Below are 19,308 nucleotides of genomic sequence, written 5' to 3' on the forward strand. Positions count from 1 at the left end.
TAATTGTACTAAAACTTACAAGAAGAACATGTAAAAGTTGTTTTTGTAACCATTAAATCATTTAGCTATTCTGTAAAAGAATCTTAAATAGCATTTTCTTGCTGACGGAAAACTGATATCAAGTTACGAGTGGGTTAGGGATACAATTTATAAGTATATTCATTTTTTCTACCTAATGTTTCAATTTCGAACGTTATAAAATCAAATTATACCTGCTAACGATCATTATTGGAGAGTGAAATCACATGGCATGATTCTCACTAATTACTATTTTCTTAAGTTTTACAGTAGTATTAGGAGTTATTTACGTTGCATGAGAGCTGAACGATGGGCTATTGGCGACGGTTTGAAACGCATCCCTGAGAATGATCTGAAGACATGCCATCGCATTTTTATCTTTTGCAAAGCGGATGGTTCTCTTGTATTGGTAGACCGATGACGTGTTCATTCAACGTACTGTAGTTGAAGGAAGGTCATCATTGAGGTCAATCACTCCCTCATTGACCAGAACCAGTGATGCTTGACTTCGAAGATCTACTGGAAATCGCTTCTTTTGATTACTGTGGGACTGTTAGTTATCAAAATTTTTTTTAAAAAACTAAGCATTAAGTATTACGTGTTAAGTATCAAGTATTACGTATTAAGCATAAGTTTTACCATACTAATTATTTAAATATTTTATACTTTTACTGAACAATAAATTAGTTACATTTCACTTTTTATAAATTTCGTATACAATTGCGACTAGTCAACTAATTACAATTATAATAATTTAATGCATAACAAGTGTTTAAAGTAGCAAAGCATAGTTAAGGATTAACTTCTCTCTTATTGTTAAATAATATATTTAGCTATAAAATATAATAATTGCCCTTTTATAGTAGCCAAATAATTTATAAAAATCAGATAGGAGAGAGGTAAACAAAATTGAAAAAAAGCATCCTAGTCATAATTTTAAACAAATCGAGTAATATTTTTTATTAGAATTTGAACGTTTATCTTCACTTGCAGTGATGCAGATGCTAATTTAGATGCATTTTCTTTAAATATTTTTTTTTGTTAAAAAAAGTTGCTTTTGATAAACCCTAATAAACACATTGACTCCAACTTTTTCTGTTTTAGCAAGAGAGGCTTTTCTGGAATATTTTAAAATGGTAGCAATTGTTACTACTTAATATTTTATTTTTGGTAAAGTTGATATACAATAATTTGGCCACCATGATATTGAAACAAATAAAACAAATGTGTAAGATTTGTTAAGTTTTTAAGTGACAGCTATATTAAACAAATTTTTCTCACCTTAATTGTTATTTCACCTGGTCTATAACCAGGAAAGGAATGTACAATGTCCAGAATCCCAATTTGCAGTCGTTTTTAAAATATAAGTGACGACAGAAAGGCTCCGTTAATTTTCTTTCGTGAGTTAATTGATATATTTTATGGAATTTAAATATTGTCTGAATAAGGAGTACCGGAAAAAAACACATCGTTAGTAATTATATGAATTTAACAACTGATTCGGTTCTTATCATTAAGTCAAATATTATTAAGTATTTTTTTAAAAGTTAAGTGACATATAAGGATTAATTTAAAGTTCACGGAAAGAAATTTTTCCCTCTTTATACAAATTAACAAAATTATACTTTACTATTTTTGTTAATACTATTAACTTATCAAAAAATTAACCTCCGATGGGACTATTGTTATTTGATACATTATTTATAATGGTACTATATACAGTTCATATAATTGCATTTACAATTAAAAATTTATAAATAAATAAGAGTTAAAAATTAAATTATGCTTTACTATTTTTGTAAATAATATTAAATTATCAAACGATTAAACTCCGATGGGACTATTGTTATTTGATACATTATTTATAATGATATTATATACAGTTCATATAATTGCATTTACAATTAAACATTTATGAATAAATAAAAGTTCCTCAAGTAAAAAAAGATGTATTTTTTTACACATAAAAACATTTTTGAGATTACTTTATGAAAAAAAATATATCCCAAAGTAAAAAAAAAATTTAATTTATAAAGTAAAAAAAATGCATGGAAATGTTCCTTTTTTCCGGAATTCATCTTTGATGATTAATTCATTACTGATAAACACTTAAAGGACTTAAACAGAAAAAAAAAATTAACTTTGTGCCATAGTTATTCTTTTAAAAAATATAAATACGCCAGAATAATTATTTAATTACATTTAATTCAGGTTTAACGACCCCAATCGAATGGAACGTTAAATTTATAAAAGAATTTAACGAGATACTCTTTCCAGCGCATTTTTTTTCAGTGTTTTTTTTCCGTAATTAATTTTTGACTTTTACCAATGATAAACACTTAAAAGGCTTAAATAGGAAAAAAAATCTTATTAACAGCATGAAATTTCTATGACCAATATTTTATTCCACGATAGTTCAATTTGAAAGTTATATATATGCTGGAATTAAATGGATATTTATCTATTTCAAATATAAATTTGGTTATCAAAACGCTTTGAGCGTTGACAACAGCAGAGGCTACAATTATTTCAGGCTGTTGCCAATAATTTTTTTTCAGTGGTAGTGAATCAAAGCAAAATACTTTGAAACAAATAGAATTTTCTTTAAAAAAAATATATAAGAACTTAAGCATTCGTCTGTGCAGGGCTGCGGAGTACTACGCTTTTTGCAAAATAATTTACACATAGGTAAATAATTATATACTAAAGCTTTTAAAAGTTTTGCCAACATCTTAAAAGCCTCACCACGATGGATCTAGATTCTAGATCCATACATTACCCTTACAAGATTCTAGAAGAATGCGGTGTTTTATACGAACTTTTTGAATAGTTATGCAATGTTGCGAAAAATAGCTTAGTAATATTAAAATAAAAGCAAGTTTCCGAAACATAGAATTATACATTAAAACATAAGCTTCGATGCCACAAGAATATATTCTCTCAAAAAGCGTACAAAGTTGACAGGTCTGTCAATGCGACGTTACATGTATTTGTTTAAATTTCTTGGGTTTAGTGGCGTGCAAAATACTTGTAATTGTAATATATTAAAACTAGGAGGCTTCGCCCCCTGCTCGCTCATTGGATACGCTCTTAACGTCTAGCTTTCGTATACTTTTTTGAACACTGANCAAGTAAAAAATTAAATTATACTTTACTCTTTTTGTTAATACTATTAACTTATCAAAAGATTAACCTCCGATGGGGCTATTGTTATTTGATACATTATTTATGATGATACTGTATACAGTTTATATAATTGCATTTACAAGTAAAAATTTATGAATAAATAAAAGTTCCTCAAGTAAAAAAAGATGTATTTTTTTAAACATAAAGACATTTTTGAGATTACTTTATGAAAAAAAATATATCCCAAAGTAAAAAAAAATTTAATTTTATAAAGTAAAAAAAAATGTATGGAAATGTTCCTCTTTTCCGGAATTCATCTTTGACGATTAATTCATTACTGATAAACACCTAAAGGACTTAAACAGAAAAAAAAATGTAACTTTGTGCCATAGTTATTCTTTTAAAACATATAAATACGCCAGAATAATTATTTAATTACATTTAATTCAGGTTTAACGACCCCAATCGAATGGAACGTTAAATTTATAAAAGAATTTAACGAGATACTCTTTCCAGCGTATTTTTTTTTCAGTGTTTTTTTCTCCGTAATTAATTTTTGACTTTCACCAATGATAAACACTTAAAAGGGCTTAAATAGGAAAAAAAATCTTTTTAACTGCATGAAATTTCCATGACCAATATTTTCTTCCACGATTGTTCAATTTGAAAGTTATATATATGCTGGAATTAAATGGATATTTATCTTTTTTAAATATAAATTTGGTTATCAAAATGCTTTGAGCGTTGACAACAGCAGAGACTACAATTATTTAATGCTGTTATACTTATACAATGGTGTGAAAAATAGCTTAATAATAATAAAATAAAAGCAAGTTTTCAAAACTTAGATACCAGAAGAATATATTCTCTTAAAGAAGCGTAGAAAGTTGGCAGGTCTGTCAATGCGAAATTATATGCATCTATTTAAATTTCTTGTGTTTTGTGGCGTGCAAAATACTTGTAATTCTAAGTTATTAAAATATTATTTATACATTACCCTTTCTACCACTAAGGAAATTATTTTCTGATACTACTAAGACCCCGTAGTAGATGGAGCCTCTACTTCAGATCCTAATATGAATATTTATGATTATAATCCATTATGATAGACAGGACAATTTTGTATTTGCAAAATAAATTCTACAAAATTATGTTAATGTTAATTATAAAAAAAAAGAACGGTCCCTTGTTAAGAACGTATGGGTTAAGTTTAAAAATATACTGAGGCAATAAAAATATTTCTCTGCCTACCGGTTGGTTTGTTTTCTTATGGCTTCACTAAAACTATCGAAATTGTCATCTCATAGTTACGAGATGTCATTTTATATTTACTCACGTCAAAGTATCGTTTTAAAATTTTCGATAAGGTCTCTTTATAGCGATAACATGATTTTTAACCTTTCCGTAACAATATAAACGTAGAGGAATACTTTATTTACTTATTTGACTTTTTTTAAGCTCATTTATGTTTAATTCAAGAGGGGTGTGTAACTTATCAGGGACAGACAAGTGTAACTGATTGTACAAACATCACATTATTTCCTTTCATATTTATCAAATATATCATATTTTATTCGTCAAATTTGTTTTGTTTTTTAAATTTAATAAGTACAAAATATTTTGCATAATTTATTCACTCAAAATATTGAGAGTTATTGTATGAAGGTTTCAATTTGGCGAACATAAGGCGTAGTTTATTATTCTAGCTGCCAAAATTAGCTGTAAGTAAGGTTGTTACAAGTATTCTGAAACTCCCTTGTACTCCATTTTTTTGAAGTTTTGTCCAGATGCGTTATGTGTGCCAGAGGTCAAAAATTGTAACATCTTTCACTATCCACCCCTTCTGCGCAGTTTATGTTCATTCAACGCATAGAAAGTGTGGGTGTCTTCATCGAAAGTAAACAAACAACTTATATTTTTCAGCTGTTTGAGCCGAAAATAAACATTGCGCATGTGGCAACTCAAGCCACGAATAAGGTTAAATCCCCACAAAAGGAATTTCTACTAGGCGTCTTCCCTAACCGAGGGAGAATTCAATCAGAATGAATCTTGAACTGGCGAGATAAACATCTCGTGGAATCGGAAAAATCCGATTTGAATATATAATGCACAATCAGAAAGTTTTAATGAATTTCCAAATTTTCCCTTTTTATATATTTATTAAACAGAACAATAGGAACACTAAACATAAACACAAATAAACATAAAATTTTTCTGATTGTGCATTATATATTCAAATCGGATTTTTCCGATTCCACGAGATGTTTATCTCGCCAGTTCAAGATTCATTCTGATTGAATTCTCCCTCGGTTAGGGAAGACGCCTAGTAGAAATCCCTTTTGTGGGGATTTAATCTTATTCGTGGCTTGAGTTGCCACATCCAAGCACATTAGAAATCTCTAGCCAGATGGGCTGAAAATTATTACAATGACCAAACTTCAATGGTAATTTTAAAAAAACGGTATTTGCAAGAAAGAAAAGATAAATAAATTTGACTCAAAGATATAGTATTTTGAGTAATCATTTTCGACAATATTTAGAAAATTGACTGAAATATTTTTAATAAAGTTTATTAGATTGTGTAGGAAATAACTGCCATGAAAAATATTTAACATCTTATGGGAGATCCACGAATTATAATCAAAACTAAAACAATTCTTATCGGTACTTTGTATATTTCCAGATTGCATTTTTCTGAATATTAGTAACAAAAATGCAATTTTTACTGCTGCTTGAACATTTATTTGTTAGTAAAAAATAAAAATAAAAAGCCATCAAAGATAGATTTATGAAACTACACTATTTTCTGAAGAAAAAAAATACTTTCTGGATATTTACAATTCTTGTATCGAAGATAAATCATCAGATTTGACGTCTATCAGTTCGTAATCATTCTTAGTATCAGGATCTTTTTCAGATATTCCGTATCGCAACATTTCCCAGAATAACTTCTGTCTGAACTTGAGACACCTTGAAGATTCCATCACTATCTTCAGACTCTGATCCATCTCTTTCATGGGAGGAAGGGGTCCAAATTTCACAAGGATGATCCGATGCAATTTTTCCTCCAGTGAATTCGCAAATGCCACTCTAAATATTTCCATGCAGAACTCGTTTCTCAGATAGCGCCTATTCAAGAATAGAATTAGACATCAGATTTAACGTAGTTTATTTTTCAAAATTTTTTTTCCTACATTTTCTGGTTTGAAATGAAGCAATAAAGTTATGTGTAGATATTCTACATAATATTCTTCTGCAGTATTAAGCGAAATTTGAAAAAATATACACTTACTTTGTGATTATAAGAATTGTACTTCCTTGACAAAACGGTATTTATTGAAAAGAATTATATTGTGGTACTACTGTTTCCCGCATTTCTATTGGGCATATGCATCACATGGATTAGTCCTTTATAAATAAAAAGAGATCAAGACATCTTGGTTCTAATTACTCTTATCCATAAACGAAGGATAATACCAGCTCTGGCAAATTAAAGATTCAGAAACAAAACAGAAGTGACTTATTTTACAATACTTAAAATTACATGGTTAGTATGATGGTTAATTCCTTTTATGTCGCCCATGCAGTGAAACACACTCTGGACAACACCTAGGTATTCTGAGTAATAAATAATTGAGCTAGTTTTGAAAGGTGGCTGACGGTTTGCAACTCATCAGCCAAGAATGTCCCACACAGGCTCTATCGGGTTCAAGTTTGGTGAGAATGCTGACTATTCTCTACGGGTGATATCCTCTATGACGGAGGTTTGTTTCTCCATCAGTAGCCGCCAATACTCGTATAGTGAAATTCATGATTGTTCATTTAGGCCAATAATGAATGAATTAAACAATTAAGTCTACAGGAAACAATATATAACTCGTTAACATGAATTTATTTTATTCAGCATAATTGGTGACAGATAATGGCCATTTCTGTATCCAAAACAGATATATGAAATCCCTATCAAAGGGATGAAATCAGAATAATCTCTATTAAGAGATCATAAAGCCAGAATATCATTTCTGACGGTTAGAAATTGAGACAGGGGAGGCCCCAAAGGGCTGCCAGCCTCCACAAATTTGAAATTAACAGTGAATATAATTATTCGTAACAGACATAGAAATTATGGGTAGGAGATCCAAAATTGGCGATTTATCATAATATACCATAGCCAAAACAAAGCCAACCAGCATATCAATATTGGGTTTAAAAGAACACCTTGGCGATCACGAGTCGCCAACAAATTTATGAGAATTATTACAACCATGCAACCGAAACATTTAGCCGTTGGAAATTTAGAATAAAAAGTTATAAATAGATTTTTGTTTTCGATTAGAGGCGACAGTGAATTTATAAGTCTGCATTAGTAATGAAATAAAAGTATCCGTTACATTGACTAGAAGAGAAGAAATAAATATTTTATGTTCGTTTTAAAAGATTAAGTCTTTGATTTATTTTAAATATAATTCTTCTATTAATAAAAATAAGCTTAAGTCATGAAAGATATTTTTAAAAGATAGGAAATAAATATGTAATGCCAATTGTGGCATCACATCCTCGGATTGAAGGCATTTGTTCATGATATTTGCTCGGTGAGGACGGGTGTTGTCCTCCGAAAACACAAATTCTGCTCCTATAGCACTCCTAAACAAACGTGCTTGTTGTTTTAGAATGATGTCCCGATAAATTTTGTCTTTCACGGTCCCGACTTGAACATGCAGATCTGTATAATTCCACCCTGTATAATTCCACCAGAAACGAGCAATCCTGAACCACTATAACGGTTTTGTTAGGTAACAGGTACCTGGCGTTCTCCTTATGAAAGTCCGCCATAAATCAGACTGCAAGGTAAACAAGGATTGATCAGTAAACATTATACAATTCCATTGTGTCGATGACCACATTGCATATTCTCTACTTCAGATCATACATGGGAACGTTTACTTTTAAAAAGTAACGAGTAAAAGTATCATTACTTTAGGCAAAAGTAACGAGTAAATTGTTAAAAGTTTTGATTTTGAAAAGTAACGAGTAAAAAAGTACAAGTAACGAGTACGCGTAAGAGTACAGGTACAAAACAATTACGATTTTTAAGTACATTTCAAGGAAATTGAAAATTCAAAATAAACTTAAATCAAACAAATGTAAGAAAATATAGTATTAATTTAAAACATATTAAATTTTCATTAAAATGCATAAAACTGTTAAAATGAATGAAAATGTAACTTCCGTGAAATAGTGAACAATGAAAGTATTCAGAATACAAAATTCCATGTTTCCAAATAAAATTTTTAATTTTAATACTACTAAAAAGTTAGAAATTTTGTTTCCATTATTCAATTTGTAGTAATAAAAACATTTGTAGATCAAATTCGATAAATATTGTAACTTTTATTTAAGGAAATAAGTGAAAAATTCTTTAAAAAAAATGCGCTCATATACACATGTAACTTCTTGAAAGTCATTAAATTACAAATTATATTTAGTTTTTTTTAAATTTAAAAGAGAATAATTTTAGAATTTCAAATAATGACGATTTCTTAATTTGGGATATAAATATTCCGTTGTGAAATCTCGCATAATCAAAAATTTTGCACTAAGGTTTTATTTTCAAATTTATTCATGTCATAAATTAAGAGTTTAAATGGTAAAATTCAAAAAAGTAAAGAAAATGTTTTCATTCAACATCAAAGAAATAATAAAACTCTAGAATTTTTTTTAAATGCGTATTATATTTTAATTAAATGAAGTATAGTTTTCATATTTAAAATCTTTAATGCCTAAAAATGTAAAGTTTGTGCCCAAAATGTTTGGTTTAGTAGATTATTGAAGTTATTTACAAAAATACACATATAGTTGTCAAAAGTATTGGTTGCTTAAATATTATTTTCTAAGAGAAAAAAACGCGTGTCGTTAACAAAAGAAAAGTGATACCACCACCGATTTGAATTTATAAGACCGTCAACATTTTACCATCCCCTGCAGAGGCTTATCTTGGAGAAACAGTTCCAGTGACTATTCTCGTATCTGCACATTTTAATACATATTTTCTATCCATACAATATAAAAGGATTATCTAAGGAATTATATAGTCAAAAATTGCATTACATGTTTTCAAAGATTTGCAGAAAAACTATTCTAATTTTAATAATCTTGCATTAAGGGGTAAATTCGAAACATTAAGTAATTACAAAATATTTATGTTATTTACCATTATATCAGATGAAGAGAAGTAGTGACAACTTAACTGATTTAATGAAACAAAGTCAGATTTTAAAGTTTTTCAAACATGATATAATTGGAGACACAATGCTCTGAATTTTTTTTTAAGGACAATAACTTTTTTTTTTAAATAAATATTACTCATTCTTAGAAATTAAACTAAAGGAAGCTGCTGTTAGAAAAATAATCATTTTTCTTTCTGACAGCAAAATATTGAAAATTTAAGAAGCCTCTGATCATATGTACTGTGATCAAATCTAATTAAATTCTCCCCTGTTATTATAAATTAGTTAAAGAGCCCAATACAAATAGTTACAACCGATTATGACAATTGACACGAAAAAAAATTCTTCGGCGAGAAACATTCAGCAAAGTTTTATAATTTTTCAAAAATTTAAAAAGAGTTTTAAAAAAAATTACCGGAAAATTTCATGGTAACTATGGAAATTGAAATAGGTTAGAATTTTATCTCAAGAAGTTTTGAGAACAAAATTTGTAAAACCAAATATTTATAACGATTTAGAGATCTGAATACTTTTTAACTTATATATAATAATTTGTTTATGGACCGTGTAAGTCTATGCACAGATGGCTCTAGAGGTTAAAATTAGTAGTAAGTCTTCCGGGTTATTACTTTCGATTGATTTTAATGTATACGCTTGAAAAAGCCCGCCGTACATAATTATTATTTTCGAAGTGTTTACCTTTTAACACGTTCTTTCAATTCAATTTTAAAAGAAACAAAGAGTAAATGAATTCGAACGAAGAATGGATTAAACTTAATTCTTAAATGCTTTCTATCTCACGACCTGTAAAAATACACTGAAGAGCCAAAAAAAAAACTTTTACAGACATGAGTACGCAAATAAAGGGGTGTGGAGCCAATCAAAGTACAGCGCTGCGATCGGCAACGCGTATATAAGACAACGAGTGTCTAGTACAGTTCTTAGATCGGTTACTGCTGCTACAATGCCAGGTTATACAGATTTAAGTGACTTTGAACGAGGTGTTATAGTCGGCGCACGGGAGATGGGACATAGCATCTCCGAGATAGCAATGAAATTTGGATTTTCACGTACGACCATTTCACGAGTATACCGTGAGTATCGGAAATCCACCAAAATCTCCAGACATGAACATTATTGAAAATATTTGGGATGCCTTGGAATGTGATGTTCAGAAGATATCCCCACCCCCTCTTACGCCCAGTGGTATATGGACAGCCCTGCAGGATTCATGGTGTCAATTATCTCCAGCACTACTTCACACATTGGTCGAATCCATGCCACGTCGTGTTGCGGCACTTCAGCGTGTTCCCGGGGGCCCTACACGATGTTAGGCTGTTATACCAGTTTTTTTGCTCTTCAGTGTATATAATTTACAGAAAAGCTTTATGTATGGTAAAATTTCCCAATAAAAATCATAATTATAAAACTTCCTAGAATATTAAAATCCTGTTCCTACATCGCCTCATAAGCATAACATAAGCGGAGGGAAGTTTTCAAAATTTCTTCCTGTTTTGTGAAGCTTTTTATTGTTTACATTCAGTCAACCATTCATATTCTAGAAACAAAAAATGATTGCAGAAATCATGGAGGTTGGTGAGCCAAGTGAGTAGAAGAGGAGGGCAGTGTCAATTAGTAAATATAAAATTAATGGTCACGTGCATTTATTAAGCTGTAATACCGTAAAAACTTCATTTTTTACATATTACAATGTGAGTATGAATTATTTTTGCCAAACTTTTTTCTTTTCAAGAAAGGGAAGTATGAAACTGTAAAAGTTCTATTGTGGAAAAAGAAACCGAATAAAACACAAAGGCCTGTTATGAACTATTTTTCAAAAAGAGCAAGACTGGTCACTTAACTATTTAAATCATGAAGTTTATCAATGAGAGACGAGACATTCATGGTCATCCTATTTAATTAACAACATAAATATCTATTTTTTATTGGAAATAATCCCAATAGCTATACTTTAAAATTAAAGTCATGTTTTGAATTATTCTTATTCTCATTTATTCATTATCGCTGTTTAACTGTTGATCTAAAAAACGGATGATCAGCTCTTCAACTCCTTTGTTCGTTCAATGCAATTTTCACTTTGTCCGTGCAACTATTCAATAGCGTTGTCCGTTTTTGTACCCAAGCCCTAAGATAAGGGGACTTTTTGGGCAAGCATATGAATAAACACACCTTTTTGGAAGATTTTTTAAGCGGAATTATCTACATTTAATATTAAGTTATTATGTCTAAAAGCTACATTTGTATTTTCGGGCGTTTTTCTACAGTCTTTTGAGCAAGATGACATAAAATATATTATGCTGAAAATTTTTTTTTCTTTTTTTTATGTTTGGCACATATACTAATTTTAATATTAGATCCGTGCCATTTTTTGATAAACTGAAATAAATAAAATAAGTATCGCGAATAAAATTAATGAATATAAATTTAAACTATAAATACATTAATAATTCATAACTCTGTCGGGAAAGTAGCTCGAATTGTATTAAAAAGTAGCTTAATTTTTTCTGACAGTATGTTCCCATTCTTTCTTAAAGTTAAATGAAAAAAATATAGTTTTACAAATTCTTATACTTTTATTTTGGCTGTAGAAAATTATAATAAAGCTTCAGAAATGAATATTTATTCATAAATATTTCTTATTTCTAGAATTTTTTTTCCATATCTATTCAGAACTCTTGTTTTAGAGGAAAATCATCAGAACTGCAATTAGCAAAACAACTTATAGTTAAACAAACACATATTGGTTTCTGGACGTGCTTCTGCGATCTTTTGATCAACTTATATTATACAGGGTGTTTATAAATTCCCGGACCAATTTTGATGTTTAATAACTCATAAAATAATGAAGATATAAACAAACTTATGGTATTTATTGGTGGAATAACTCATATATTTTCCTTTTCAGGTTTGAATATCTTTACTTTTGTAAATATCGTCCGCGCGTGTGGTTAGTTTCAGATAATTTCATTTTCCAGTCTAAATAACTATACTTTTCTAAATATTGTCTGCTTATTAATCGCATTTTTCTCTCTTTTGTTTTTGGCATTTATTGCAATGTTATGTTTACTTTTGATGTGTTTGTTCCATGTAATACTTTTCCATGTGATGTTTTATTCGAGCGGATATTAAAGAGAATGCATACGCGGCAAGAGAAAGCACAGATTTTATGGTGGTTCATAGAAACGAAATCGATAGTGCAAGCACAGAGAAATTGCTGAAGAATTTACCGAAAAGATCCTCCATCCAAAAGCGGATCTTGTGGAAAAAGAATTTTCTAGAAACTGGAAACAACCGCAATAGCCTCTGTGGATGCCGACATGCTTTGCCGCTACCTGGCGTGAAATTGACTATCGACTTGATATTCTCCGTGCGACGAAGGGGGCACACGTGGAAGTTCATTGACAAGGGTCATGAAACTTTTTGAGTCTATCTAACCATTTATGTTATTAATTTTAATCTACCTTTATTATTTTATGAGTTATTAAGCATCAAAATGGGTCCGGGACTTTATAAACACCCTGTATTATATCAAACTGAAAATTTATTTATATTATTTTTATGCCTTTTTCACATGTTAATGAGAATATTAGATGAATACCGTATTTTTTAAGTAGAATGAAATAAATAATCATTATGAATAAGGTCAATAAATAAATTAAAACAATAACTATATTTATATTCATAACTGAGTCGGGAAAGTCACATACAAAAACTCAGAATGTATTAAATGTTGCTTTATTTTTACCGACTGCATGTTACCATGTTTGCTTAAAATTTAAATAAGCAAAAGTTTATACAGATTCTTGAACATTTATTTTTTATAGGAAATCAAAATATATTTACACACTTTATTTCTAGATATAATAAGCACTCAGAACTCTTGTATTAAAGGAACATCATCAGAGCTATCGCCATGCAGTTCGTAATCAATACCAGTATCAGGAGATTTTTCAGGCAATTCGTATCGCAGCATATGCCAGAACAACTTATCTCCGAATTTGTGACACCTTGACGATTCCATCACTCTCTTTAGACTCTGATCCATCTCTTTCAGGGGTGGGTAGGGTCCACGCGTCACGAGGATGATCCGATGCAATTTCTCCTCCATTGAATTCGCAAATGCCACTCTAAATATCTCCATGTATAACTCATTTTCCAAGTAGTTCCTGTTTTCAGGCAGTGTATAGAAAATTCACATGATACATTCGTTTATGAACAAATAAAATCCAGATATCTTTGGTTCAAATCAGCATAAAATAATAAAAAGTATAAAAATATTTAACAGTGAATAGGTAACGAAGTCATGGTTCTTTTTTGGTATAAAAGCATTTTTTGGCATAAAAGCACCTAGGAATCTTTGGATTCAACCCCTCTCGAATTGCAAGATATTTTTTCTAACAAATGGATATAAATAGTTTTACTTAAATATAAAAAGTTACACTAAAAAAAAACATTAATTTATTTTCCACTTCAACAAAGATGAAAAAGTCAACTATGTAATCCTGCCTGATCCTCGTTAAACTGTTCTACCGTAAAATGCTCCATTTCCCACATAGGTTGTCGAGCTACCGAAGCGGGGATGCCCTCCCTTCCCTCTGCAGAGGATCAAAACTGTGATGTCATGTGCTCGGATTATCCTCAGGGATGTTTCTCATACCGTTGCCAATAGACCATCGATCTGCTGTATTACGAAATAAATAAAATACAACAACGAAAAATTTACAACAAATTTTTCCAACTTCTTCAAAATTTTTCTCATTTTCGATTTCGTAGTCCTATTTTAAAGTCTTTTGATTTAAGGCATTATGGGTATTCTAAGGCGTTTATCCTTTTAACTAGCTCATCACATACAAACGTACAGTAGTTTTGAAATGAGTGATAATTTGTGCTTTTGAAACAAGCCAACAAGCCTCTAGCACTGGATATAAGAGTAAATCAGTAAAAAATTATTCTGTTTTTCGTGATTAATTTCAGGACAAATTTTATAACTAATTACAATTCAAACCGTGCATTTCATTGTGATCCCCAATTATTGCGATTGTCCTGATTATTATTTTGCAAGATTTACTGACGCTTTAAATTTTAAAATATAATAAAAATACGTTATTTTATGCCAGATATTTAACAATGTAATGCCAGTTACTGTGATTTTGTTGCACAGGACATAGTTTGCAAATCCCTGTCGAAGAGTGCCGCAAATCTAGATAGAGGTTTTAGAGAGGTTTCATTCTTTTTATTTGAAAAAGAAATTGAGGATGGAATATTACTAATAAAACTCTTAGAATTAAGAAGTCAAAGTCATTTTCTCTGCATTTAAAGAAAACTCTCTTGAATTAAAAAAAACTAGCGGAGATGAAATGAGACAACATTTATTCCATACAAAAGCCTTTTTTACTAAGAACTTAAACTCTGCATTATTTTGGCTATTTTAATTATATTATTACTTATTTAATTATTTTAATTATAGTATTACTTTAAAAACATAATTACGACTGTAAACAAGTATATGACTTAAATTTATAATTAATAACCGCAATACTCCAGATTTTTTTCATTTTAAAGCAGAAATACATAATTTTCCACCCTCTTCTTGTAAAACAAAAGTTTCCATGATTCTTTTTTTTTTGTTACGGATTATTATTATTCTTAAATTGTACATACAAACTTCATAATTTTCTCTCGAGGTTCATATTTTACTGCACTTTATTCATAAACTAATTTATTAAATGGTTTTTTTTTGTTATTAACTAGTTAAATGCTAGTTCTTCGTAAGGGATGAAAAATAACGAGAAAGTAAATAACTAGCAAATCGTATTAATCAACAAAATAAAAATCATGCTCAATACTGAAAAGCATATCACAACACAATTAAATAAACTAAAATAAGTATAATTTTTTTTCTGTAACTATTTAAAACGTGTTATTCAGAATTTACGACAATTTTCCAATTGCTTAGTTGATATCTTTAAATTTATTTTATTAGTTCCCTTTCTATAATTTTAGTTTATATAAACATGCTTTAAAAGAGAAAATATTATTATAACAGGATCGCAGTTTCATATACCTTTTAAAATACGAATTCGGTGTCTTCATCCAACGCATTCTACAACTGAAAGCCTCCACACGGTTTCTTATAGGTAGTCCGATCAAACCACTATCAAAGTAAACCAGTTTACGAAAGAGTTCTTTAATAGAAAATCTAGTAATACTAAGAAAGTGGTAGCAAATATATGTCTAAAAAATTTATTCAATTTATGAATATGATTGGTTCGTTTCATTTCCTTGTCAACCACTGCAGATTCAATTCTCAAATATATATAACGCATTGCTCTCAATTAGTTTCGAAATAGAATTTGGGTTCATGCGCACAACTGGTTCACTTTTTAAATAATTTGAGCAGATAACTTATAAAAAACCGTGTGAAGGTTTTCTGATTCAGGAGGTATTGCCTCATCACCATAATTCGTGAAATTCTTGACGTTTATTTTGCTTGTGATACCCTAACATAGGAAGGTAGATATTTAATTCACGTTGCACTTGAGCTGCACAATGAGCTATTGTCGTCGGTTTGGGAAACATCCCTGAGGATGAACCGAAGACATGCCATCGCAATTTGTGAGGCTCCTCAAATTATACGTAGGGGAAAGAAATTTTCTCCTGATCCCTTATGTCTCCCCCCTGTATGTAAAAAAATTACAGTGCATTTCATGGTGTTTATTTTTCTGAGCATATGTTACAATGTTTTCGTGCATAACAGTAAAAAAACTGTTGTTTTTGTTACACATGAGAAATGTTGACTCATAGATACATTATTTTGAGTGATAATTTTCAGCAAAAAGGAGAAAATAGGCCAAAACATTCTGAATAGTTAATATGATTGCGTCTATAGCTTCCATGAATTAAATAGCATCTATCTCATGTGAGCTTCTTTGAGTTACAATCAAAATTGAAAAAATTTAAAACGTATTCCATAGTGTTTAATTTTTTCTGACTGTACATTAATTACAATGTTTCTTACCAACTGCAATTTTCAGTTATAAAAAATAAAAATATAGGTCCAAAAAAGGTTAGATTTATAAAACTAGAACTTCCCGACACATCTAGAATTCTTGTATCAAAGGCACATCGTTAGGTTGGTCATCTAGCAGTTCATAATCATCAATATTCGGTCTTTTTTCAGGCATTTCGTATCGCAACATTTCCCAGAATAACTTCTCTCTGAACTTGAGACACCTTGAAGATTCCATCACTATCTTCAGACTCTGATCCATCTCTTTCATGGGAGGAAAGGGTCCAAATTTCACAAGGATGATCCGATGCGATTTCTCCTCCAGTGAATTCGCAAATGCCACTCTAAGTATCTCCATGCAGAACTCGTTTCTCAGATAGCGCCTATCCAAGAATAGAATCAGACATCAGATTTAATTCAGACCATTTTTTTCTGCATATTTCAATATGACATGAAACAACAAAGTTGTGTGTTTTTTTAAAAAAAGTGGATATTAATTAATTTNTATATATTCTTCGTTACTAGTAGACGTCCAATTAGACGTTAGCACTAGTCTTATTCAGTTAAAACAATTAAACAAATCAATTAAAACAAATGAAACAAAATTTTGAATCTAAATCTATATATATAAAAATCTCTTGTCACAGTTTTAGTGTTTAAACTCCTCCGAAACGGCTTGACCAATTTTGATGAAATTTTATGTGTATATTCAGTAGGTCTGAGAGTAGGTTTATAACTAATTTTTTTCATTTTTGGGACAAATTTAAAGTATATTTTAAATATATCTTTATTTAATCGTATTCGGATACATGCTAGACATAGAAACATAACAATTAAAAAACATTATTCAAGTACGTTGCAACAAGTCATATTAAACTCTAATACTTATGCTCGCCCTTAAAAGAAGAGCATCAAGCATATTTGCAAGTATGGCAGTATTTCGAGTTGAAAATACCAAAGTGACTGCTCTTCCAATGAATAACCATGACGGAATAACGCTGTGCCAAATTGGACAGTACATCAGCCCCAATGAAGCTATTTGGCGTATCTTTGGATTCCCAATTCATGAACGGGATCCAACCGTTAGTCATTTAGCCGTCCATCTTGAAAATGGTCAGAGCGTATATTTCACGAACGAGACAGCGATTGACCGAGCTCTAAATCCACCAAAAACTACACTCATAGAATTTTTTTGAATTGTGTAATCGTGCGGATGCTTTTGGTGCCTTTGCACGGACATTACTCTACTCAGAAGTACCACACTATTTCACATGGGCTCAAACAAAAAAAATGGACACCCCGCAAGCAAGGCACATCGATTGATGCCTGTCACGGTTTATTCAAATCAAATGCCTTGGGGATAGTATTTACAGTCAATCCAAGGCAGACTGAGTGCTTTTATTGGTTAATGTCACCGACTCATTGTCATTTCAAGATATACGTAAATTCGATGGACATGAGCATCCAACGTAATAAGATGCATGCCTTGCAATCGGCTTGCTGGAAGACGACAATCAATGGGAATGTATGCTTGCTGAAGCAGCATTGAACTGTACTGCAAAGCAAATTCGCCTTCTATTTGCTATAGTATTAACTACATGTTTCCCGGTCCGTACAGAAACGTTATGGGACAATCACTAAGATTCGATGACGGATGATATGCGGTATGAACATCGCACACGTTGCAACGATCTAACGATAGCATTCAGCGATGCTATGTACAATGAAGCACTGATTGCTATTGAGGATCTTTGCATCATTATTGCCAAGTTGCCACTCATTCATTTCGTTATGCCTCAGCCAAACCGAAGTGCCTCTGAGTTATTAAACACTGACATGAGTCGTGAACTTCAATACAATACGGTAGAAAAGGCAGCGATTGTTACTCGCAATGTTCCACTAATGAATAAGGAACAAAGGAACATTTATGAACGCATTATGCTTGCAGTTTCGGCAGGTCAAGGTGGATTTTTCTGGATGCACCAGGTGGAACTCGCAAAACATTTATTATTTCACTAACTCTCGCTGAAATACGATCAAATAATGGCATCGCGTTGGCCGTTGCACCATCTGGCATTGCGGCAACTTTATTGGATGGAGGCAGAACAGCTCATTCAGTATTTAAATTGTCACTGAATATTCAAAACAACCCAGATGCAGTGTGCAACATAAAAAACCAATCGTCTATGGCCATAGTGTTGAAACACTGTAAAATTATCATCTGGGATGAATGCACTATGACTCACAAACATTCGCTTGAGGCGTTGAGCAGGACATGGAAAGATATAAAAAACAATGACAAATTATTTGGCTGCTCTCTGTTACTCCTTTCAGGTGTTTTCAGCCAAACACTTCCCGTCATTCCGCGTTCAACGTACGCAGATGAGATCAATGCTTGCTTGAAATCATCTCCACTGTTGCGTAATGTTGAAAAAATTCAACTGAAGGTAAATATGCGTGTCTAAATGCCTCAAGATCCATCTGCTGAAACATTCTCAGAACAATTGTTAGATATCGGTGATGGAAAAGTTACTAAGGATGAGACTGGATGCATAAGATTGCCGGACAATTTCTGCACAATCATTGATTCACAACATGGTCTCATTAACCTAATATTTCCCGATGTACAGTCCGCAAAAAAAAAAGATATCACCCTGAATAACTTTCGTTCTAATGATTGGATTTTCACGATCTAAGTGTCAATCTTAATGGTTCCCGGGGGTGACCTCAAATATGCTAATTAATTAGTGCTAACTATTAATTAAGTTACGAAATCAGACACAAAAACGTACTTTCTCTGAATAAACATGTATTTTTTTTTACATATTTGGATTCCTGACCTTCAAAATATAGGGGGTAGCCGCAATCTGGGAAATGTGGTCCCCATAGTTTGGTCAGGAGAGCGAT

At 31.0% G+C, this 19,308-nt stretch overlaps 2 protein-coding genes across 2 annotated transcripts in view; one reads left to right on the forward strand and one right to left on the reverse strand.

The window, feature by feature from the left end:
* The window catches only part of LOC107445005 (protein toll-like), a 73,884-nt gene that overhangs the window by 17,704 nt on the left and 36,872 nt on the right, over positions 1 to 19,308 (forward strand). The gene's annotated exons all lie outside the window — the stretch shown is intronic.
* The window catches only part of LOC107445007 (protein toll-like), a 22,433-nt gene continuing 19,478 nt past the window's right edge, over positions 16,354 to 19,308 (reverse strand). Inside the window, exon 7 of the mRNA XM_071185236.1 lies at positions 16,354 to 16,784. Coding sequence (XP_071041337.1) covers positions 16,493 to 16,784 — 292 coding nt within the window. The 3' untranslated portion in view covers positions 16,354 to 16,492. The remainder of the gene's footprint in view (positions 16,785 to 19,308) is intronic.

This window comes from Parasteatoda tepidariorum, chromosome 9 (assembly GCF_043381705.1).
Source record: "Parasteatoda tepidariorum isolate YZ-2023 chromosome 9, CAS_Ptep_4.0, whole genome shotgun sequence".
NCBI lineage: Eukaryota > Metazoa > Arthropoda > Arachnida > Araneae > Theridiidae > Parasteatoda > Parasteatoda tepidariorum.